Source organism: Cricetulus griseus, unplaced genomic scaffold (assembly GCF_003668045.3).
Source record: "Cricetulus griseus strain 17A/GY unplaced genomic scaffold, alternate assembly CriGri-PICRH-1.0 unplaced_scaffold_365, whole genome shotgun sequence".
In the NCBI taxonomy this organism is placed as follows: domain Eukaryota; kingdom Metazoa; phylum Chordata; class Mammalia; order Rodentia; family Cricetidae; genus Cricetulus; species Cricetulus griseus.
In genome coordinates, this window is record NW_023277103.1 from 1 (window position 1) to 24,313 (window position 24,313).

The 24,313-nt window shown below is 51.2% G+C and overlaps 1 protein-coding gene across 1 annotated transcript; it reads left to right on the forward strand.

Moving 5' to 3' along the window:
• The first annotated feature begins 7 nt into the window (after positions 1 to 7).
• Positions 8 to 12,669, forward strand: Dedd2 (death effector domain containing 2). Its single transcript, XM_027433731.1, has 3 exons — positions 8 to 221; positions 4,228 to 4,371; positions 11,550 to 12,669. The coding sequence occupies exons 1-3, from the start codon at positions 8 to 10 to the stop codon at positions 11,939 to 11,941; spliced, it is 750 nt and encodes a 249-aa protein (XP_027289532.1). The 3' UTR covers positions 11,942 to 12,669.
• Positions 12,670 to 24,313: the final 11,644 nt, after the last annotated feature.

Genomic DNA, 24,313 nt, shown 5'->3' on the forward strand with positions numbered 1-24,313 from the left:
CGTGAGGATGCGTGGGTGTTTAGGCGTCACCTCCGAGGACTGGGGTTGGGCGTTCTTCCTGGAGGTTTCCAGCTGTGGCTACTTCTTCCATTCTCTCTCCCCAGTGTCCCCCGAGCGCTACAGTAATGGCAGTGCCGCCTCTTCTTCCAAAAGCGCAGAGGGCAGCTGCCGGCGTCGGCGACAGCCAAGCAGTTCTTCTCAGCAGAGTCAGTGGGACACGGGTGAGTCCACCGGGTGGGTAGGGTGACAGTGTCCCTGTCTTCTTCCCGAACTGGCATCCTGGCCCATCAAGGAAACGGCCTGAAGGGTCATTCTGACTGTTTTGCGGTGTGTCTGCGTTTGTTGTCGCTTATAGGAAGAAGCGTGTGCCCTGAAGTGGTATCACGTGGACCCATGTGACCTGGCAGCCTTGGCTGGGATTTATTTTATGGTGAATGCCTTTAATTAGTTCAATTACTGTATTCCAGTTAGAGTAAACAATCCCCTAATTTTTAATTATGTGAAATTTCAAACATCCAGAGAAGTTAAGATAGTATAGAGAATATCTTTGCTTGGATTCAGAAATCACTAACATTCTGTTGCTTGTGCTGTGTGTGTGTGTGTGTGTTTAGAAAGTTGTGAAGTTTTTGGTTTTTTGGAGACAGGGTTTCTCTGTGTAGCTTTGAAGCCTATCCTGGCACTCGTTCTGGAGACCAGGCTGGCCTCGAACTCACAGAGATCCTCCTGCCTCTGCCTCCCAAGTGCTGGGATTAAAGGCATGCGCCACCAACACCCGGCAGTTCTGAGGTTTTTGTTGAGCTCTTTGGTAGTAAATTACAGACAACAATAGACTTGCCTCTGAATTAGCTGGCATAATTTGAGAATAAGTTTTCCTCTACCCTTTGAAGACCATTATCACGCCTAAGAAAATGGATATTAGTTCTCTAATATCTTCATGATCTACTTTGAGACGTCTTAAGATATGTGTGGTTTCAGAGTCTGTTTATATTGTTTGCTGTGTATGCAGCTTAAAAAAAAACAAACCCTAATTATTACTTTGACATGGAGTCTCATTCTGCAGCCCAGGCTGTCTTGGAACCCACTTTGTACCTGGAACTCATCTACAACTAGAGCAGTGGTTCTCAACCTGTGTTTTTTTTTGGGGGGGTGTTGTCAAATGACCCTTTCACAGGGATCACCTAAGATCATTGGAAAACACAGCTATTGCCGTTATGACTCATAACAGTAGCAAAATTATAGTTATGGAGTAGCATCGAAAACGATTGTATGGTTGGGGATCACTACAACATAAGAAACTGTATTAAAGGGTCACGGCCTTCCTTCCTTCCTTCCTCCATTTCTTTGTTCCCGGGCTGGACCTGCAACCCAGTCTGTATTTAACTGTCTCTGTACCACTTAAACCACAACTCCCGTACCCCTCCTGCTCGGCCCAGAGTGTTCTGTTTTTGACTTGTTCATCTGTTGATTGGTGGGTACAGCATTCTGATTGCTTCTGCTTGTCACATGATGGTGTCTTGTCACTGTCCCTCTATCTTCCCATGGAGTGGTAATTAGGTGCGAAGGATTGGTTAGATTTGGATTACATGTTTTTGGCAGGAATGTTCCTTGATCAATGCTTTTCCTTGTGTTGGTGCCTGTCTTAAAGTTTTCACTGTGAATAGGGAAGTGTGGTTAGTTGGGTATGGCAAGATTTGTACGTTGTGTGTGTGTGTGTGTGTGTGTGTGTGTGTGTTGATGTGTGATATGCTTCGTTTATGTTTTTGTTTTTGTTTTTCGAGACAGCGTTTCTCTGTGTCTTTGGAGGCTGTCCTGGAACTAGCTCTTGTAGACCAGGCTGGGCTTGAACTCAGAGATCCGCCTGCCTCTGCCTCCCGAGTGTTGGGATTAAAGGCGTGCGCCAACGCCCGGCGACATGTAACTTCCTTGCTATGGTTACTAGTGTGTAAGAAAATGCTTTTTAGCGTGCTCTGTGTTAGCTTGTTCCTCCGGGGGGTATCGCATCGCTCTGTGAACCCTGCCTGAACCATTTACCATATTAACGTTTGTAAATGGTGACTCATTTATTTATTTGTTTGTTTCTTTGGCAGCTTTTATGAAAATAGACTTGAAACAGGTTCTTGACTGCCCAGAGTTGAAGGAGTTGCTTCAGCCTACCTAGTAGCTGGGATTACTGGCTTGTGCCATGAGGCTAGAACAAAGAGTCATTTTAAAATTTGTCCTGGTTTTGTTTTTTATTATTTCCTGTTTTTATGGTACTAGAGATGAAACCCAGGGCTTCGCTCATGCTGGGCAAAGGCTTCTATGCCCCGAAAGTCTCACTGTGGGATTTTAGGCAGGAGCTCTACAACTGAGCTACTCTCTAGCCCTTCTTTTCTCTTTCTAATTTAACAACAGGGTATCACTAAGTAGTCCTGGCTAGCTTGAAACTCACCTAAGATCCCTCTGCCTCTGCCTCCTGAGTGATGGAATCAAAGGCAGGTTACCACCACTGCCCGGCTTTATTTACTTTATTAGAGTCAATTAGTCATTCTTACCAGCCTTCAGATTACTTAGGCTCTGCCCTTTTGACTTGACTTCGTCACTCTTGAATGCTTTGTGCTTTGTGACATTCCAAGGTGTTCTGGGCTCAGCAGAGTCGTATGCTTGTCAAGGAGCCTGGTTTCTGTTAGAGGCCTGGATGTTTAGAGACCAGTAGCTGATGTGGTCCTGTGGTCTGCATCTCAGCCACATGGGGAAGCGAACACCTGCTTTTCAGAAAAAGTTCCCCCGAGCTGGGTTTGGTGGCTCGTGCCTGTAATCTGGAGGCTTTTAAGTTTACTTTGAATTATGTGCACGTGTATGTGTTTGGATTTGTGCACTGCAGTCCTGGTCCCTAAGGAGTCCAGAAGAGGAACATGCACAGTAGCTGCTGAGCCCTCTCCTGGGCCCCTGGATCTTTGCCTTTCTAGTGAAAGTCTTGTCTGCTGATACTGAAATGGGTTTACTTCCTTTGTTTTTCAACAGTAATGAGGTGACAACAAATTTTATCTGTAGAGGTTCATTTGTTCCTAACGTATTCTTCCAGGGCTTGCAACATGGAAGGACTGTTTTGATTTCCTCTTGTCTGCCAAGAGCTGCAAACTGTACACATTCATTTTGTTACATCTTTTCTTCCATTTTTGTAAACTTTTCCAACTCTGCTTTCCTTTAAAATCTTACTCTGTGTGTGTGTGTGTGTGTGTGTGTGTGTGTGTGTGTGTGTGTGTGTGTGTGACAGAGCATGCTGGGGGTGCAGTTTTCATGGCACACACATACAGAAGTCAGAGGCCAACTCTGGAATGGCTTCTCTTCCCACCTTTTTGTGGTTCCAGAGATTGAACTCTGGTCACCAGGTTTGAGTAGCAAGCTCCTTTACCCACTGAGCCATCTCTCCGGCTGTCTCTTTTGTGTTATTTTAGTTCTAAGGCAGGGTTTTGATCTGTAGTCCAGACTGGCCTGGAATTCCTTGATCTTCTAACTCAGCCTCACTCCCCACGGTCAGCATCTATTGGATGGAGCACAAGATCGGTTTGTATGTATTCTGAGTGAGAGTGTGTGCGTGTGTGCACACGCATGTATGCATGCATGAGTCTTGAGAGTCCTACTATGTAGACCAGACTGGCTTTAAACTCACAGGGATCCGCCTTGAGTGCTGGATTTTTATTTTATTTTAATTTTTGGTGTTTTGGTTTTTCGAGACAGGGTTTCTCTGAGTAGCTTTGGAGCCTATCCTGGCACTCGCTCTGTAGACCAGGCTGGTCTCGAACTCACAGAGATCCACCTGCCTCTGCCTCCCGAGTGCTGGGATTAAAGTGCCCAGGCCACTGCTTTGTATATGTAGTTGTGCTTTGGTCAGATCCAGCTTCGTGTGCTGTCACAGTGTTCTAAGGTATCTGCCCTAACTCCTTCATCAGAATTTGGCATTACCAATTGTGAGCCCTTAGGCTTGTTTGTTTCTGTTTGACTTTATCCCTTGCTTCTTTTCATTTTAAATATATAAATGACCCAAAAGGCAAAGCTAAAAGCATTTCAAGGTGTCCATCTGCAACCAGTTTCACTTATTTCTAAGGTGTCTTTTCAGGGCTTCCAGGAAAAGTAACACATGTTCTGGTTCCCCTCTTGTGGAGCTGTAGATGGTACACATGTATTAGTCTGTATTTTGGCATTCTTTCTTCTGAGTCTTGAGCTGGCTCTCCTCCTGTCTTCCAGGCTCCCCTCCAACCAAACGGCAGCGTCGGAGTCGGGGCCGCCCTAGCAGTGGTGCCAGGCGGCGGCGGAGAGCAGGGCCAGCAGCGGAGCAGCAGCAGCACCAGGAGCTGGGCAGGCCCTCATCAGAAGGAAAAGTGACCTGTGGTAAGTACTCGTGGGTCTTGAGAGAACTTGTAAAGTGCCCATGGTAGACTACAGAGTTGGAGGGTGACACATTGCTTTCATCTGGGATGGGACACCTGGTGGACAGGTAAACACTCTGTGATATTCTTGACTTCTCTGGTGCTGTCCGATGAAGGATCAAATCACACACACACACACACACACACACACACACACCCGGCCACATGTGCAGCCTATTCTGATGCAGGGAAAGGTGTGGTGGGGATAGAGAATCAAGGGGATAGAGAACCAGGTCAGGACAGGTTGCCAAATTACAGCTTAGTTACCACCCCCAAGACAGGGTCTCACTATGGCTATCCTGGCACTCACTCTAGAGACCAGGCTGGCCTGGAACTCAAAGGGATCCACCTGCCTCTGCCTCCTGAGTGCTGGGATTAAAGGTGTGCGCCACTGTGCTTGGCTTTAGCCTAAGCATTTAAAGAAGCTGCCTGACTGTGGGCAGGTGACTGAGCGGGTGGGGTTTATGTCCCCAGATCTGTACAGTAAGATGACAATGGTCCTGCCTGGAGCTGTTGTCCGAGTAGACAGCCAACCACATAATCCACTTGGAACAGTGCCTGGCACAGGCCATGTGTGTGTGAGGTTTGCTGTCTAGGGCTTGTATCAGGGAGGCCCTGTCCCTGAAGAGCTGACCTTGCAGCTAGGTGACAGTCCATTGGCACTGGAATTGCTGAGGCAATGGGAGATGCTCTCTAGGGCCAGTGGGGAAGCCAGCCAGGCCCTAGCAGAAGGCTGGGCAGCTACATCATGGTTAGGAATTTGCGTTTTTGTCTATGCTTCTAGTTTCATTTTTTTTTTTTCCTTGTCTGTTGAGATAGGCTTTTGTTACGACCTAGGATTGCCTGGTACTCGATGTATAGTCCCAAAGCTGGCCTTGCCCTTGGAGTCCTCCTGTCTCAGCCTCCCCAGTGCTGGGACTGTAGGTGTGTGACCAGCATCCTGGGCTCTCAAGATCAGTCTTTGCCCTTGAGATCTTTCACTGTGTTCTGAGGATGAGGCTTGGGGAGGACAGCTCTCTCTGGGACCCCCTTCCCTGAGCTGGGTAGACCTGGGGGCACAAAGGGAATCAGATACGGTCTTCCAGACTCCAGTGTCTAGGCTACAGGAACACAGATGAGGGAAACAACAGCCAGGCTGGTGTGACACGGAGTCACACTAGGGGAACCTCTAGTCTCTGTAGAAGGACGAGCTTGAGGAAACTGTTGAGGGAGCTAAGAAGGTGGCCTTGTCTGACTTCTGTGCAGTGTCCCATGGGGTTGAGTGTTGGAAGCAGAGGCTTTGTGGGTGGAGACAGGTGGGGCCTTGGAGGTCTGTACTGTATTTTGGGGTTACAGATCCCCCAGATGGTTCACTTAACGGTTTCTGTCCCATCGTTTTTCCTGTCGAGCATCTCTTCTTCATCATCAGGCACTCACTCACTGTTCTAGGCATTGAGGACCCAGAAGTAGACCAGGTCCAGAAGTCCTGGCCTCTAGGAGTTTACATAGTAGTGGGCTCAGTGAATAACCACGAGTACACAAAGGTTCCATGTGATCTCAGCTGACCTTCGCGAAGCCAGGGATGGGCCAAGTGCTCTGGTGGGCCTGCAAGCACTCCCTGTGGAGGGACAGAGGCCAAGTGATGCAAGCAGGAGTCCTGAGTGGGAGCCATCAGATGAGCAGCCAGACAAAGAAGAGGTTCTAGAAGCTGGAGGTTACAGACAGCAGCTGATGTGCCGACCTCGGCAGGGCTGGGGCAGACTCCAAAGCTGGAGGATGGGCTCTTGTGAGGCCTTGGCCTGGGATCCACAGAGCAAGCACAGCACACGTACCTGCCTCTCCCACTGCCGTGTGGCCTCCCAGGCAGTGGGTGTTGCCCCCACTTCAGAGATGAGGCGGCAGATACCTGTGCCAGAGCACAGAGCATAGCCAGCTCATGTCCTCACAGGATGCTGGCTTGAGGGGGTGGCTGCCCAGTGAAGGGAGTCAGGCAGTTACCACAGCCACACAGCTGGCTGGGTAGGTTAGGGAGCCACTGCCCTGAGGGCCAGAGAGACCTGAGCAGGACCATCCAGGCTTCAGGTCTCTTCCCTGAGGCCAAAAGGTTGTTAGTCAGGGTGTGGCTAGGATCTGAAGGACCATGAAATGGTCGTCGGATGCTGAGTCACCAAGCAGGGTGGGGCTGGCTTGGGTTCTCCCTACTGGGGCCCCAGTTCTGTCTTCTGAAAAATGGGGATGACTTACCTTTAACATGGCAGTGAACCCTTCCGGGTCTGACTAAGGAAGGGCCGGGTCATTCTTACATCAACATACCCAGTCAGCTGCCACCTTTGAGAGACAGGACTGAACTAAACTACCGAGTGCTTGAGGGTGTGAGGAGGGTAGTTGGGACCCTGGGTCCACACACCTCTCAGGGCCATCCGTGGACAATGCTTGTCTGACCTCCAATTTTCAAGATAACTTGAAGCAGGACCTATGTCTACCATTCTGCCTTGGGAATGAAGGCAAAGGAAGGAGGTCGTGGCAGCAGAGCTGGGTTTTGTCCCCTCAGTGTCGATAGTGTCTGCTGGGGCCTCTGCTGTCTTGAGCTGGTTTTCTGATGGGAAGAAAAAACAAATGAGAGATTTCAGACAGGAAGCACCCACATGGGGGCCAGCTGGGGCAAAGCGTGTGCCTTTGGTGGTCACGGGGTCACGCGAGGGTTTGATGGAGAGATGGGGGAACTGCCAAGAGGAGAGGGCAGCCAGGCAGGGCCTTGCAATGTAGCTCCGGCTACCCTGGAGCTTGCTGTATAGACCAGGCTGGTCTTGAACTTCCGGTGACCTTCCTGCTTGTGCCTCCTGAGTGCTGGGGTTACAGTCATGAGCCACCAGGGCTGGCTCTGCCTCTTCCCACCTCTTTCTTTTGTTGGGGGGGGGTTTCAGTTTTTCGAGACAGGGTTTCTCTATGGCTTTGGAGGCTGTCCTGGCACTCGCTCTGGAGACCAGGCTGGCCTCCAACTCACAGAGATCCGCCTGCCTCTGCCTCCCGAGTGCTGGAACTGAAGGCGTGCGCCACCAACGCCCCACTGTAGTATTTTCTTCCATCGAGAGGCAGTGGTTACCTGCTTTTTCTAAGTTTGGTAGCTTCAGAGATGCTTGTCTAGTTCAGTGGGAGATGAAGGAGTTGGCACTCAGGGAAGCTAACTCTGGAAAAGAGTGAATGACTCCAGTCTGGGCACAAAGCCAGGCAGCTGGAGTGGGAGCCCAATGGTTGACTCCAGGAGGGCAGTCGCTAGCCCTCATTGTGGTGGGATCTCCATGGAGGCCTCTTAAGCTGTGAGAGTTCGGTCTGTCTCCAGCCCCACCCCCACCCCCCAGGAAGTCCACAGGAGTTTCACCCCAGGGCTCTCAGACACTCCAGTTAGAACCTGCTCCTCCATCACCCTGGTACACCAGAGAAGCCCCCTTTACTACTGTATCTTTTTTTTGCTGCCCCCAGAGTGAGGCAGGAACAGGAGGTGCTCAAGTCTGTGTGCAAGGAGCAGGAAGGCAGAGCCCCGGGTGGCTGCATGGCCCAGTGCTGCCAAGGTGGAGATGTTGCAGCCAGTCCCAGGCAGGCCGTTACTGTCAGGCCTCCCGCTTGTCACAGTGCCTGTCGCTTCCTTCCCAAGTGTCTCTGCCATCTGTCCTTGTTCCCACCAGCTTAGCACTCACACAAAGCCGCTGTCGTGGTCTTCACTGAGGCAGGTGGTCTTGTCCTCACAGTCATGCTTGGGGACCCGGTGCTCACTGTGTCCCTTGGAGCGTAGTACTACTGAGGGTAGAGACCACTGAGCTATGGAGGGGGGTGGGCACCTCCAGGTGTCTACAGTAGGTTGCTTTGCCACTAAATGAGACCAGAACTCCCAACCCTGCTGCCAGTGGCCTCTCCCGCCTTCCAGCTGCACTGTCCCCTCAGCTGGTGACTGTCCGAAGCTTTTTCTCCCTGCACATTCTGGAATGCTCTTCTCTTCCTGTTTCTCTGGTGTTCTTGGCTAATTCCGTGTGGCCTCCTTGTGTTTCACTTCAAGTGCCATTTCCTAGAGAGGAGCTCCAGTCTTTCTAAATTATAATTTTCCCTCCTGGCCTTAGAGTGCCTTCTAATTGCGTGTTTATGTGTGCTTATATGAGAGGCAGCGGACAGGGTTGGGTAGTTAGGAGCTTGGGCGCTGAACACAGCTGGGCATCTCAGATCGAGCTCTGGAGTGGTCGGGCTAGGTGATTCAACCTGTTTCCTAGTCCACAAACCAGAGGCACAGAATCGCCTTGTAAAGCTGTGGAGGCAATCAAAGGTCTCAGGGACATGACACATGCAAGTGCTGGGACAGCCCATAGCAGAGTCACTCAAGTGTTACCTGTTCATCTGGGCTCAGGGTCAAGGAGAAAGAAGCCTGCGTGATTCAGGTGATTCACCTGAGCGGGTGATTCAGGGCCAGGAGGTAGCGATGGCAGGTGGAGCTCACTGTGAGTCTCCTGTCCTTCCTGTTCCTGAGCTGTGATCTATTTCCAGGTCAGAGGTGGACCGTGGGCTGGCAGAGCATTTCCTCCTCTGTAAAGGGCACTAATGAAAGCAGCTGGGGATTAGATTAGATGGGCTAAGACGGGAGAAGCCCCCAGGGGTGGGCCTGGCAAGGGAGGGGAGGAGGGCTAACAGGGAGCAGCTTGTCCCTCTGCCCCACCTGTGTCATGCCCTTCTTCAGCCTTATGGATTCCTGGTACTCTGCTAAGTGACAATGTGTGGCGTCTCTGTGCTGTGTCCCCCACATGTGGCAGAGGACTGGAGTGTATGGATGACTTCAGTGTCGGCTCAGTAATATCAGTGCTGTGGAGGAGAAGGGTTAGGGAAGGGCCTGACTGGGCCGGAAGGGGGTCCCTTACGCTGTGCTCTGCTGGGTGAGTGCATGTGTTGTGGGCAGAGGAGGTGGGCCGATGACTCTGAGGGCATGAGGGGTATTTTGTGGTGGGCAGCAGACAGGGTATGGGAAGATGGGACGGCAGATGAGAGAGTTGGAGAAGATTGACGGAGAGAGGCGAGGGTCTGGGCAGGAGCCAGGTAGGTAGAGAGGTGGGTTTTGAAAGCACAGTTCCTGATTGTGTGGCCTTCCGTGTCCTGTGAGCCCCTAGGCACTCTACCAGTCACTTCATCTAACCCTCGTGACCTCCGTGCTGCAGGGACCTCTTGTTTGTTTGTGTTTTTCAGATGAGGACACAGGCTCAGAGAGGTGAGGTCACATGCCCAAGCCCCACAGCTAGTATGGCAGAGCCTGGGACTCGCTTTCAGGTCTGTGGGACTCTACCAGCTGCCTCTGCCTCTGCCCAGCCCTGCATGGCCTTGGGCAGGTTCTGTTGCCCCCCCACTCCCCGTCCCCGCCCTCAGTTGGGAGGGTGTGGTCAGTGCTTTAGAGTCGAGGATGGGGGGGGGGCCCAGGAGCAGGCCTGGGAGCTGAAGCTGGGCCTCCAGTGGAGAGGATGGGGTTCCCCTCAAGGCAGAAAGAGGAAGGGTTTGGGGTGTGGGGAGGAAGTGTGTGTGGTAAGAAGTCATCTGGGGTTCTGGGGACCTGCCTTCTGCTTTCCACTCTCTCTGAGCTGCTGTGGAAAGGTGACAGGAGCCACAACCTTCAGGCTCATCTTCTCAGGGCTTTGATTTCCCATTGGGTTGAAGGTGGCCCCTGACCTCAGGGTTAGGGTATGTGTCAGTCACTTGGCATTTCACAGCTGTTGGCCACTGAGGTTTCAGGGGCACCCACTGTGCTGTGGCTTCACCAGTGACTGGTTACTTTCTGCCCGCTCTCAGAGGTGCCCTCCCTAGTCTAGGTAGGGACCTGCATTTGCAGAGGCTTTGACTTGCCCAGGGTACAGCAGCGGTCTAATAACCCCTAGCTACAATGATTTCAACCCTTAGAGAAGCCTGCGTCTAGCCTGTCTGGATCTAGGAGGCTCTGCCAGGCTGGGCGATCTTGGGCTAGTCACTTTGCTTTCACTTGGGTAAACAGGTGTTAATCGGTGCCTCACAGGGTTGTGTGTGAGTTGAGTTCTGTGACTCAGGCACTTGGGCAGGCGGGGTTCGGGATGTTTTGGCAGTTATCAGTGTCGTGGAGTGTTGGCTGCTGCGGACCCCAAGCATAGCTGGACCTTGCACAACTGTGTCAATATGAAGAGATAGCACTGTTAATAGCCTCCCATGGGATGTGGGTTCCCCAGAGGAGAGGTGGCTAGCCCAAACTCATGCTAGTGTGGACTGTCTTTAGAAGCTCTGCCTTTGTCCCTTGGGCAGAGCTGCCCTGGACAGATGTAGGTCGAGGCTAAGTGACAGAAACTTACCTCAAAGGATTTCGTGAAAGTGGGAACTGACGGTGGTGCCTGCCAGTCCTGATGGTTCTTCTTGATGCATAATGAACTCAGGGGTCTCTTTCCCTCCACCTTTAGCCCTGTGTGGGCTTCATTCACCTCCCTGGGTGGCCCAGTGGCTCTCAGCAGCCTTGGGCTTACTACTCTGTCATCTTACCTTCTGTGGAAAGAGCACTGTACCCTCAGCAGAGCCTGGTCTGCTGTGCTTTGCTGAGGCCCCTTGCTCCCTGGAGCTTGCTGGAAGTCGGGGCTGTGCTTGATCTGGGACTCTCACTGTGTGAGAGGTGGTGTGAGGCCGGCTGCTGGAAGCCAGGTCATTCACAAACACTGAGCATCATCAGCTCTGTACCCCAGGGTGTGTGCCTGAGCAACAGGTCCTTCAGGGTGTTGGTATCTGGGGACCTCGGGATGCCGCTGTTGGAGTGGGTTAGAAGATGACAGGTACCTTTGGGAAATCCAGGTTGGATCTGGGGAGCTGGGTGTGCTGCAGGAGAGTGGACCTAGAGTAGCCTGTCTGGGTGGGCCTCGCTGGGAGGATCACTGGAGCAAAGAATTATAGGAACTGGGGAAAGAATACTCCTCAGTGGGGAGAGGCAGGGTTAGGCCGGATGGAGCCTGCCTGGTGATTGAGGGAGCAGTGAGGAGTGTTGAAATTGGAGGGGAGGATACAGTGTCTCAGAAGTAGCAGACCAGGCCTCGCAGAGAGGGGTGGGTGTCCAGACTCTGGGAAGGGGGCGGGGCAGAGGTGGTGGGAACTGTGGTGCCCGCTGATGAGCCACTCCTTCTCCTGCAGACATCCGGCTCCGGGTTCGAGCAGAGTACTGTGAGCACGGGCCAGCCTTGGAGCAGGGTGTGGCATCCCGGAGACCTCAGGCGCTGGCCCGGCAGCTGGATGTGTTTGGACAAGCCACCGCTGTGCTGCGGTCAAGGGACCTGGGCTCTGTGGTGTGTGACATCAAATTCTCGGAGCTCTCCTACTTGGACGCCTTCTGGGGTGACTATCTGAGTGGTGCCCTGCTGCAGGCTCTTCGGGGCGTCTTCCTGACTGAGGCCCTGCGGGAGGCTGTGGGCCGGGAAGCAGTCCGCTTGCTGGTCAGTGTGGACGAGGCTGACTACGAGGCTGGCCGGCGCCGCCTTTTGCTGATGGAGGAGGAAGGGGGGCGTCGTGCGACAGAGGCCTCCTGATCCTGGATCTGGCAGGACTGACCCCCACCTCCAAGTCTCTGGGCCACCTTCTTCCTTGGAAGGAGACCATCTTGTCCCCTGGACGACTGTCACTTCAGCAGCTCTGAGGACTGCATCAGGTCTGCAAGTTCCTGCCAGCCTCTCCTATAGGATGTGGGCTTTGAGGCATGAACCACTCCCAGCTGCTTCCATCCCAAACTCCCCTGCTCCCAGGTGGATTCCCTCAGCCTTGGGGGCCAGGTTTGCTGAGCCCCAAAGCAGGAAGGTGTAGCCACAGTCACCAAAGCCCCCTGCACATCGCGTCTCTCACCTTGGGCTGACGCTGGCTGGCCCCACCCACTTTAGCCTAAGGGCTTCTCTCTCAGGATCTCAGATTTTACTGTCCCCACCTCACTGGGCTCTGGAGCTGGGGTGCCTGTGGGGCTTGGCCATCTTACCCATTCACTTGCTAACCAGCCAGGGCTCTGCCCACTGTCCACAAAGACGTCCACCTCTGGTCGCCTTCCCCTGCTCCCTGGAGCTAGATACAGACTTGCCCTTGGACTCTGACCCAGAGTATCACGTGGCTTTTGTGGCCACATCTGTTCAAGGTCAGTGTTGTCTGCACAGCTAGGACAAGAATCAGCCACTCTCTCATGAAGGGAAGGCAAAGACTTGGGGCCGGTGGGAAGATGTTTTACAAAGTGCGCCAATAAAACTGCTCTGGAAAGGGCCTAGGTGGGTGTCAAGGCTGAGTACTTTTCATTGGTGGGCAAAGGGAAAGAATTGTCCCCATGTGGTGACCTCCTGTTAGGGCAGCAGGACGCTATCTCCTCTGCCAGTTGCTGCTGTAGGCATCTTTGTTCTTGGGCCTCATTCTCCTTAACTCTCAGAGGAGATCAGGTCTCCAAGTCATCGACTCCCAGCCCTGTTCATAAGTGCTTTGTAGAATTCTGTATGTCCATAGAGGGGAGGGAGCTTTTCTTAAATTTCGTGTGAATGGGTGCTCTGCCTGCCATGTGTTCCTGATGTCCAATCGGGCCAGACAGGGTGTTAGGTGTCCTGGAGTCAGAGCTCCTTGAGTCACCCCGAAGATGCTGGGCTTTCTGGAAGAGCAGCCAGTGATCTTAACACCGAGCGTTTCTCCAGCCCTTTTCAGGTGGGGGTGGGGGTGTGGGCGTGTGCACTGAGTGCCGGCTTAGCCGGAGATGCCAGGTCCTCCTGCAGGAGAGGTTCCCGGTGGTTGTGAGCTGTCTGAAATGGCAGCTGGGAACTGAACTCCGGGAGAGGACCCCGGGATTTTCAGCCCGCCGGCTCAGTGAGAGAGACTGATGGCGCCCTGGGGTTGGGAAACTGGAGAGGAGAGGCAGCCATGGTTCTCCCTTTCCCCTCCCCTCTGACCTGGGTCTCCACTCCTCATCTTTTTTTTTAAGTTGAAGCGCTGCTCACTGCTGAAGTGTGAGCTCTCGCCCTCCTCGAGAGCTTGAGTTTCTGACACAAAACCAAGTCAGGGATCCTCCTGCCTCTGTCTCCAGAGTGCTGGGAGTAAAGGCCTGTGCCACCACAGCCTCGGGTGCACAATTTACCACAATTTAGCTTGGAGGCTCCTCTCTGAGTTGTAAGTGTACCATCTGCCTTATCCTAGGTGTGGTTCCCGCCTCACTTCAAGGATGGACTTCTGTCCCAGCCTTGAGGCTGCCCTCCTGACCTGTCAACCACAGGCTGTGGCTTCTCTGCCTGAGCAGGTTTCCAGCTCTGCCCACTGTTTTCTCGCCTCTCTCTGACTGCCCCCCCCATACTCTAGGGGGCCCCACCGACCTGTTTACCCCACCCCACCCCATCACCTCTGACTGACATATGCACCAGAAGGAAACGAACTTACTTACGTTGGAGGGAAGGAAGCCGCACAGGTGCAGTGTGTGCCCGGAAGTCTGTAGTGGCGAGAGCCTGAGGCACTGCCTGGCACGGGAAACTGTGCATGGCGGTGCCTGTTCCATGGAGCTCTCCTGGGCTTGTCAGTGTTGGGTACTGGAGATGACCCAGATGGGACTTAGACCACGACCATGGGGACAACCCAAGAGCTTCGAAAGTCCAGAATCAGGATTTTGTGGGGTAGAATGTGGACTGGAGAGGGGACCCTGTGGAGGCTTGAGGAACAGAGGAACAGAGCTGAGGGCTGGCCCATGAGTGAGGAGTTCCCCAGAACGGTCCCAGTGTGGGGGCAGAGCAGCTCTTTCCAAGGCCTCAGAGAACATCCTTGAATGAGAGGTAGAGTCTGGAGAGAGGAGACTTGAAAAGGGAAAAAATCCAACAGCCTCTTCATTTGCTCTGCATTCCACCTACGATCTTCTATGGGGAGGTGAGAGCTGTCACAGACAGACATGGGCCCTTGGGATGACAATATAAGGTGACTGAGGTGGGTTTAGTGCACGTGGGGCTCAGCAGCAACTGTTCCATGAAGCCTTCATGTCGCTGGGTTGAACTGAAGACACTGAGGGGATTCTTGGTTGGGCTCTAGGGAGCCCCTGTTCTGGAAACAGCTACACTGGGACTCAGGGACTCGCAGGCCAGAATGACCAGAGAGCTATGACTGAGTTCTGGAGAAGCCCAAAGGCTAGTGAGTGGAGACACTGCCTGTTGGTTATCTCCATCAAGTGGAGCATGATACATGCCTGTTAACCCTCAGAGCTCAGGCGGAGAAGGCAGGACAACCAGGAGTTCAAGACCATCCTCAACTACTCAGCAAATTTGAGGCCAGCATGGTCTCCTTGAAACCCTGTGTCAAAAAGAACAATGACGCCAGGCGGTGGTGGTACACACCTTTAATCCCAGCACTCGGGAGGCAGAGGCAGGTGCAGATCTCTGTGAGTTCGAGGCCAGCTTGGTCTATAGAGCGAGTTCCAGGACAGCCTCCAAAACAATACAGAGAAATCCTGTCTCAAAAAAACCAAAACAAACAAAACAAAACAAAAACCCACCAAAAGAACAATGACAGTAAAACCCAGCACATCACCTAGTGAAGTTTGAGTCATGAAACACAACATTCAGAAAAGTACTTATGACGCCACATAGTAATTAATGTAAGTCTTGTAACCCCGAGTCCCCAGTCAAAAAAAAATATTCCCTGAGGTTCTTTCATTTGTGTTTCTCTGAAATTGATGGGTTTCGATTGCTGTTCGGTAGTCCTCAGCATGGCTACGGTACTGGCTCACGGGATGGATGGATATTTCGAGTTGTTCCCATTTGAAGCCACTGTGAACACTCTTGCGTTTGTTTTGTTTGTGTGAACAAATCCTTCTTTCCACTGGGATCTCCCTTGAGGTAGAATTGCTGGCGGTGGGTATGAATAGGCTCTGGCTTGGTAGATACCTCATCCATCCATCCATCCATCCATCCATCCATCCATCCATCCATCCATCGAAGGCAGGGTATTAATGAGTTCACTAGACCCAAGATAAATGATAAATGGATGTTTCATTGGGGAACAACTTACAAAGATAATAGTAAAGAACCGCCCATGGCCTTCCTCCTCCAAAAGATGCCGTCTCTTCCCTTCCGATTGGATCCAAGACCCAAGAGAGAATGCCCGCCCCACGCTTCTCTACCTTCACATCCACACCTGAAGCCACACCCAAAGGGGTGTGGCCACTAACACAAATTCACTGGCAAGGCAAGATGCTACTACAATCTATCTATTGGTATTTTCCAGACATGGTTTCTTTGTGTAGTCCTGCCTGTCCTGGAACTCACTCTGTAGACCAGGCTGGCCTCAAACTCACAGAGATCTGCCTGCCTCTGCCTCTCGAGTGCTCGGATGAAAGCTTGAGCCACCACCACCTGGCTCAGAACAGATTTTCAGCAGCTCTAAAGTCAGTCTCACTGGGCTGAAACCAAACATCACCAGAGAAACCTCCTCACCAGCGCCCCCTCCTTTTAGGGGAGCTGATGCCTGATTTTTGCAGTTTGGGTCACAGACAGCATTCATTATCATTGCAGTCTGTACCTGTGACTGCATAACCTTTACCTGCTCCAGATTTCTATTATTTACGCTCTGTATTTAAATAATTTATTTCATTATCCAGTTTCTTTGATAATTTGCCAGGCTGGACAGATGGCTCTGTGGTGAAGAGCACTAGCTGTTCTTTAGAAGTCTCAGGTTTGATTCCAGTACCATGTGGTAACTCACACACTCCAACGCCACCTTTTCTTTTCTTTTTTTCTTTTTCTTTTTTTGTTTTTGTTTTTTTAAGACAGGGTTTCTCTGTGTACCCCTGGCTGTCCTGGAACTCGCTCTTGTACACCAGGCTGGTCTTGAACTCACAGAGATCCACCTGCCTCTGCTTCCCCAGTGCTGGGGTTAAAGGCGTGCGCCACCACCACCCAGCCCAGATGCCCTCTTTTGATCTCTGTAGATGCCAGACATGTTTGTGATACACATACTCAGAGCATTTATAAACATAAAATAAATAAAAATGTTTTTACTTTTTCATGTGTATGAATGTTTTGCCTATATGTTTGTATGTGCATCATGTGTGTGCCTGGTGCCTGTGGAAGTCAGAAGAGGGCCCCCTGGGATAAATTATGGATGATTATGAGCCACCATGTGGGTGCTGGGAATTGAACCTGGGTCCCCTGGAAGTACCAGTGCTCTTAACTGTGAAGCCATCTCTCCAGTCCCTACAACAGTAGTTCTCAGCCTTCCTAATGTTGGGACCCTTTAATACAGTTTTTTGTGTTATGGAGACCCCCAACCATAAAATTATTCCATTGTTACTTCATAGCTGTAATTTTACTACTGTTATAAATTATAATGTAAATATCTCATATGCGACCTACAGAGAGTTGGGGCCCACCACCGCCATACAGTGAGCATCTCTGAGGGACATTTTTTTTTCTGCCTGCTCTGCCGTCTTCTTTTTAGAAACTGCTTTCCTAAAGTGGATGTACAGCCACACTCTCACCAACAGTGAGAGCTCCCTACTTCCTGTCATCAACAGTCCTTGTTGTAGATGCTTTAATTTGCTCAACTGTTGGGTATGGAGTTGCCAATCATTGTGACTTAATTTTCTTCTCCCCAGTGATTAATATTCACTCTTCTAAGAAAATATTTTATTTAAGATTGTGTGTGTGTCCCAGCACTCGGGAGGCAGAGGCAGACGGATCTCTGTGAGTTCGGGGCCAGCCTGGTCTCCAGAGCGAGTGCCAGGATAGGCTCCAAAGCTACACAGAGAAACCCTGTCTCGAAAAACCAAAAAAAAAAAAAAAAAAAGATTTTATGTGTGTGTGTGTGTGTGTGTGTGTGTGTATTTGGTCATGTGTATGGGGCACACACACTTGTGGAGATCAGAGGACAACTCAGGGAATCAGTTCTCTTCTTTCTCCCTGTGTGGGGGTCCCTGGCATGGAACTCAGCCTTTATGCACTGAGCCATGTCACCAGCCCAGTTTCTGCTTGTTCTTGAGTAAGGACTCTATGAGGCGACAGGGTGGGCAAGGGTGGCCGTTCCTCTCATCTCCTCGACACCCCAGTGTGTTGCATCCTGCTGCTTGTCTGCCCTGTGACGATGCATTTTTATCTTTACATTTCATCACAACCTTCTTCCACCTCATCTGCTGACAGCCTCCATCCCGCCCCAGCCGTCCACTCCCTGGACCACACCGTGAACTGAGTCATTCAGTACCTGGAAGTGTACAACACACACAGAAGGACAGACACTTCCTGAGTCCTTATGCCTCGTGCCAGGCACTGTGCCAAAGACTTTACATGTGTTTATCCCTCACACAGGCTTGTAAGGCTGGTATTAATGACTGAAACACGCGAAGGTGAGGTCACTTGCCTGAATGACACCGCGAAGTGACAGGCAGGGCTCTCTGAGTCCCAGATTTAAATTCCTAGGCCTGGGGACATAGCTCAGTGATGAAGTGCTTACTCAGCATGGGTTCACTTCCCAGCATTGCAAGAATTTTCTGGGGTTTGGGGCTGGACTTTGGCCTCAGCGGTTGACAGCACTGGCTGCTCTCCCAGAGGGCTCATATTCAATTCCTAGTACCCACAAGGCAGCTCACAACTGTCACTCGAGTTTCAGGGGATCAGACGCCCTGTTCAGCCTCTGCAGGAACCAGTGGTGCGCATGCAGACAAACACCCATACACATAAAATAAAAAATAAACTTTCCGGGCAGTGGTGACACACACCTTTAATCCTAGCACTCGAGAGGCAGAGGCAGGTGGATGATCTCTATGAGTTCGAGGCCAGCCTGGTCTCCAGAGTGAGTTCCAGGACAGCCAGAACTACACTTAGGAACCCTGTCTTGAAAAACCAAAACACAAAACAAAAAAAAATCTTTCAAAAAAATTTAAAGAATATATTTTTTATTATTGGTTTTATTTGTTTTCTTACTTTTTTTTTTTTTTTTTGAGACAGGGTTTCTCTGTGTAGCTTTGGAGCCTATCCTGGCACTTGCTCTGGAGACCAGGCTGGCCTCAAACTCACAGAGATCCACCTGCCTCTGCCTCCCGAGTGCTGGGATTAAAGGCGGGTGCCACCAACACCTGGCTTGTTTTCTTTTAAAGTTTAACTTCTATGTATGTGTGTATGCCTGAGTGTATGTGTACCAACACATGTGTGCAGGAGCCCACAGAGTTCAGAAGAAGCATTTGGTCCCCTAGAACTAGAGGTCCAGATGGTTGAGCTGTCCTGAGAGTGCTGGAACCAACCTGCGTTCTTTGCAAGAGGAGGAAGTACTCTCAACTCCTGAGCTACCTCTCCAGCTCCTAAATTTAAAAAAACTTACATTGACTTGCCTGTGTGTGGTGGATGTATGCATGCATTCCACGGCACACGCGTGGAAGTCTACAGACAACTTTCAGAAGTCCATACTCCACCACCATGTGAGACCCTGGAATTGAACTTAGGTAATTAGGTTTGGCAGCAAGCCCCTTTCCCTGCCGAGCCATCTCACCAGCCCCAAATTCCTCATTTTGATCACAACCCCCAAACCGTCTTCCATTTCTTCGAACTCCCGACCTCTGATCCCAGCACCTGCTGTCTAGATGTGACGGGGTTTCCTGGCCATCAGACCCATGGCTTCAGTCCCTCTCGAGATCACGATCCTTCTGTTGTGTACCAGGGGGCCAGGACCCCCCCCCCCCCAGGCTTTTCTCCCTTCCCCACACAGCTTGAGTCGAAGCAGACTGCCTGATGTCTCTCACCAGCCCTCTGGTAGAACCTCAGCAGGAAACAGAAGGGACCACAGCTGGAACTGTGAAGATAATTGAATGAACTATTGGCAGAGGTGTGGGGAGCGTTTGAGGGGACTTGGAGGGAGGGCAAGGCCACAGGAAACTGACCACATGGCCCTTAAATCTGAACGCCAGGAACGTGGCATGGAATGGTGTCTCTGGAATCCATGTGCAAGCCTTCAGCTGGGGGTGCGTAGCTACTGCCAGAGCCAAGGCAGCGACAGATCTTGGAGTGGAAGAAACGCCTGGACACATGATCATCCTGCCCTTAGGCCCCGCTGGTGCTTCTCAAGGAGAGCCTAACTAGATGCTAAGACTGCAGTGCGAGGTGGGTGATGACGGCCCCGTAGTCCTGGCTGCTCGGGAAGTGAGGCAGGAGGATTGGAGTTCAAGGCCAGTCTGGACTACATGGTGAGACCTTGTCTCAGAAAGCGAGGGCTCCAGGGAGATAGTTCAGTCTGTAAAGTGCTTGTCACGTAAACACAGGGAGACCTGGGCTTCCATTCCTAGCACCAGTGGAAAAAGTGGGGCACCTGTTTGTAATTCCAGCGTCTGGGGAGGTGGAGAGAGAAGGATGATTCCCAGGGCTTGCTGGCCAGTCAGTCTAGCCAAATGGGTGAACTACAGGTTCAGTGAGAGACCCCGTCTCTAACAGTATGGTGAAGAGTAAATGAGCAATCTGCCAAAGTCAAGTTCTGTTGCATGCATACATACAAATTACAAAGTGCAAAGAAGGCTCAGTGGTAGAGCCCCTGCCTAGAATCCCCCAGTGAGGGGCTGGGGTGTGGCTCAGTGGTAGAGCCCCTGCCTAGAATCCCCCAGGGAGGGGCTGGGGGTGTGGCTCAGTGGTAGAGCCCCTGCCTAGAATCCCCCCCTCCAGTGAGGGGCTGGTATCAAGGTTCAGCAACAGAGCACTTGTGTAGAATGTGAGACTTGGAGAGGGTCTGAAAACATGGCTCAGCAGTTAAAAGCTCTGGCTGCTCTTGCAGAGCACACAGGTCAGTTCCCAGCCCCGATATGGTACCTCACAATCATGTGTCATTTAGTTCCAGGGGATCTGGCACCCTCTTGTGACTTCTGCAGGCTTGCTTGGGACAACACAGAAGTACATAGAGGCAAAACACTCACCCTCCAATGAATATTTATAACCCCATTTTAAAAATAAGGGTGGAGCCAATACGATGCTCTATCCACGTGGCTAGAGGATGGTGGAGGGTGGAATGTGGGGGCGGGGACGAGCGTAAATGGAAAAGGACCAGCTCCCGTATCCTCCTAGCTTTCTGCCTCAGCCGGCAGCATACCCGTGACCTCTGGTCCAGGAGGCTGTCTGAGTCTAAAATAAATGGTAGCAAACATTCACTTGAACTTCCCAGCCACCCACCCGTCTCTCTCAGCACTTTTCTGCCTGGGCCCAGCCTCGCCATCTCAGTCTTAACAGAAGAGACCCAGCCGGTTGAGTTGAGCCCTTCAGCTGCCTATTGAACCTGACAGGGGTCCCCATCATAGTCCCCCACTCACCTCCAGGACCGGCTCGGGTCCTGTCACATCTCTCCCTCATCCCATCCTACGGGGACTCCTCAGAATACCGTACTCCGGTTTTCTTCCCTCCTATCCCCCCAGTCAGAAAACACCTGCAAATTTCTGCCACCTTTGCAACCAACTCACAGCTCTGTCAAAACAAACGAACAAAACCAAAGCACGGACACAAAAAGAAACAAAACAAATAAAAGCTCCAAACAGACACATGGCCCCTCCCCCACACTCTATTTCACCCTCGTGATCTCATCCCCAATTCTTTAAAGTAATTTTTTTTTCTTTATTAGTTTGGGATGGAGACGCAGGTGCGAGCCATGGAGTACATGTAGAGGTCAAGGGGCAACTTAGTCAAGCCTGTTCTTCCTTCCTCCCACCTCGATGGGCTCTAGGATGTGAACTCATGTCCTGAGGCTTGGTCGGCAGGCTCTCTCGGCTTTCGAGGCATGGGCCTTATCCCTTATCATTATTATGTAGGGAGACACCGTAACCACGCCTCCTAAGGACTGGCTACAGGTGTGATGTCAGGATGACGAAGAAAGATTTTCTTTCTTTTTTTTTTTAAGATTTTTATTTATTTATTATGTATACAACATTCTGCTTCCATGTCTATATGCACACCAGCAGAGGGCACCAGATCTCATAACGGATGGTTGTGAGCCACCATGCGGTTGCTGGGAATTGAACTCAGGACCTCTGGAAGGGCAGTCGGTGCTTTTAACCTCAGAGCCATTTCTCCAGCCCGAGCGTAATAGGTTTTTAAGGGGCTGCAAGGCACATGGGAGCCCCTTCTCTCTGGCCTGCCTGCCTTGCTACCCCTGGCATGCTCTGACTTGAGTTTGGCTGGTGTTTATCTGAATAAAGATATCATAACCTTACGGACTACGGGGTCGTCTCGTTATATTGTTATTATCTGGTGTTTTGAGAAAGGGTTTCTCTGTGTAGCCCTGGCTGTCCCAGAACTCACTCTGGAGACCAGGCTGGCCCCAACTCACAGAGATCCACCTGCCTCTGACTCTTCAGTGCTGGGATTGAAGGTGTGCGCCGCCACTGACCGTCTTGTCTTTAATTCTTACAAGAATAGGTGTTACTTATGGTTCTTGGGCTGCAGGCAATAGAGATTGACTTCTGCTAAATTAAACACAAAAATATATCTGTGCTCACTAGTTTTATGTTATGGAGCTGGAGCATGCAAGAGGAGGGACCCTCAAGTAAGAAAATGCCTGCATAAAATAGGGCTGTAGATGCCGGGCAGTGATGGTACACACCTTTAGTCCCAGCACTCAGGAGTCAGAGACAGGTGGATCTCTATGAGTTCCAGGCCAGCCTGTTCTACGCAGAGAGTTCCAGGACAGCCAGGACTGTTACACTGAGAAACCCTGTCTGAAAAAAAAAAAAAAGAAAGAAAGAAAGAAAAAAGGAAGGAAGGAAGGAAGGAAGGAAGGAAGGAAGGAAGGAAGGAAAGAAGAAAAAAAGATGGGCCGGGCAGTGGTGGCACACGCCTTTAATCTCAGCACTCGGGAGGCAGAGGCAGGTGGATGTCTGTGAGTTCGAGACTAGCCTGGTCTACAAGAGCTAGTTCCAGGACAGCCTCCAAAGTCACAGAGAAACCCTGTCTCGAAAAACCAAAAAAAAAAAAAAAAAAAAAAAAAGATGGGACTGTAGAAAAAAAGGGGAGACTACAACGATTGTAGGCGAGCCTGTAGGGCATTTTTTCTTAATTAGTGATTGATGGGGTATAGTCCCACCCACCTGAATTCTATAGGAAAGCAGGCAGAGGAATCCTTGAGGACCAAGCCAGTCAGCAGCTCCCTGCCCTGTTTGAGTTCCTGTCCTGACTTCCTGTTTGAGTTCCTGTCCTGACTTCCTTGGATGATGAGCAGCAGTGTGGAGGTGTCAGCCAAATAAAACCTGTCCTCCCCATGTTGCTTTTGGTCGTGGTATTTCGTGGACGCAATAGTGACCCTAACTAAGACACGATCGACTGGAAGGAAATAAGACTGGCACCCAAGAACTAGACTCCTGAAAAGGCTGGACAGAGGCCCCGTAGATCTAGAGGGATGGCCTACCCCTTAGAGGGCCCCTCTGACTGCAGCGCTGGCCACCGAGTGAATCAGCTCCAGCCAGGTTTGGACCTTCTGTCAGGCAAGCTCAAGATTCAAATTCCAGGGAGAGGCTCTGATTGGTGCAGTTGGAGTCATGGGGCCTCCCCTTGGCTTGTAGACGGTCTGGGTTTCTTGATGGACAGTCTCATGGAAATGTGTTTCAGTGGTCCACGGTGGTTCCTCGGAGAGAAGCCAGGGATCTGTGATCGACGATGGCTGGTGGATGCTGGAAAGACAGAGACATGGATGTCCTGGACAGCCCATTTCTGCTCGACGCCCTGCATCACCCACCTCCCTACAGCTCACGATGAGCAGGTTCATGACCCCACGACAGACCCAGAGATACTTTCAGGATTAACGTTTAAGCCTTTCGTTCTCCTCTTCAAACCTCCCTGGGATGTTTCCTTCCTTGTATCACGAATCAACCCAAAAAGTAGATCTCAAACCACAAACACCCTGATGAATTCCTCTGAAGCCTCTGGGTGCCAGGGAGCACTACGATGTAGCTTTCCCCATGATCTGTGTCTAACAGGGGAGGGGAGGGACGGGAGGCAGAGCAAGGGGTACACACACACCTCAAAATAAATGTTACTAATTCTCCCTCCCCCTTCTTTTTTTATTTTTTCAGACAGGGTTTCTCTGTGGCTTTGGAGGCTGTCCTGGAACTAGCTCTTGTAGACCAGGCTGGTCTCGAACTCACAGAGATCCACCTGCCTCTGCCTCCAGAGTGCTGGGATTAAAGGCGTGCGCCACCAACGCCCGGCTCCCCTTCTCCTTTTTTAAACACAACATTTTTATTGATCCTCTGGGAATTTCTTTTTTTTTTAAATAAAAAAGATTTTATTTATTAAGTATACAGTATTCTGCCTGCATGTGCCCTGCAGGCCAGAAGAGGGGCACCAGATGTCATTCAAGGTGGTTGTGAGCCATCATGAGGTTGCCGGGAATTGAACTCAGGACCTCTGGAACAACAACCAGTGCTCTTAATCTCTGAGCCATCTCTCCAGCCCCAGATCGTCTGGGAATTTCACATCTGGCAGCCAGATCACACTAACTTCCTAGTCCTTCCATGTCCACCCCCACCCCAGTCTTGAGACCTCCCAACCCAAAAAGAAAAAAAGAAAAGAAAAAAAAAGAAAAGAATTAAAAGTCCACTATGTTTTGTTTATATACTTAATGGAGCCCGGTGAAACTCTCCATGTCCTGCCCTGAATGGAACTGGCTCCTTCCCCTCCTGCCTGAAGCCATCGGTTGTGGAGAGCTAACCTCGGCGTCAGTATCACATTTTTAAAGAATTCTCTTCGGTGGCTTCCTGTCTTGGCTGTTACCTTCTTCAGGGGTGGGGTGGGGTGGGTCTTGAGGTTGTCACAGAAGCCTCCTCCCGCTCAGCTGTGTATCATTAGTCATTGATGTCACAGTGAAAGCAGCCTCCTTGCTCTTCATAGTCACCAGGAGCAAGGACTCCTGGGTTTCCACACCGACATCCGCAGGGCCCCACCCATGCACACCTCAAA

Bases quoted from the DNA above. Each gene is read 5' to 3' on its own strand.
- Dedd2 (XM_027433731.1), top strand. From the start codon at position 8: ATGCGTGGGTGTTTAGGCGTCACCTCCGAGGACTGGGGTTGGGCGTTC. The intron at 222-4,227 runs GTGAGTCCACCG...CCTGTCTTCCAG, and splicing joins GCAGAGTCAGTGGGACACGG to GCTCCCCTCCAACCAAACGG. The intron at 4,372-11,549 runs GTAAGTACTCGT...CTTCTCCTGCAG, and splicing joins AGAAGGAAAAGTGACCTGTG to ACATCCGGCTCCGGGTTCGA.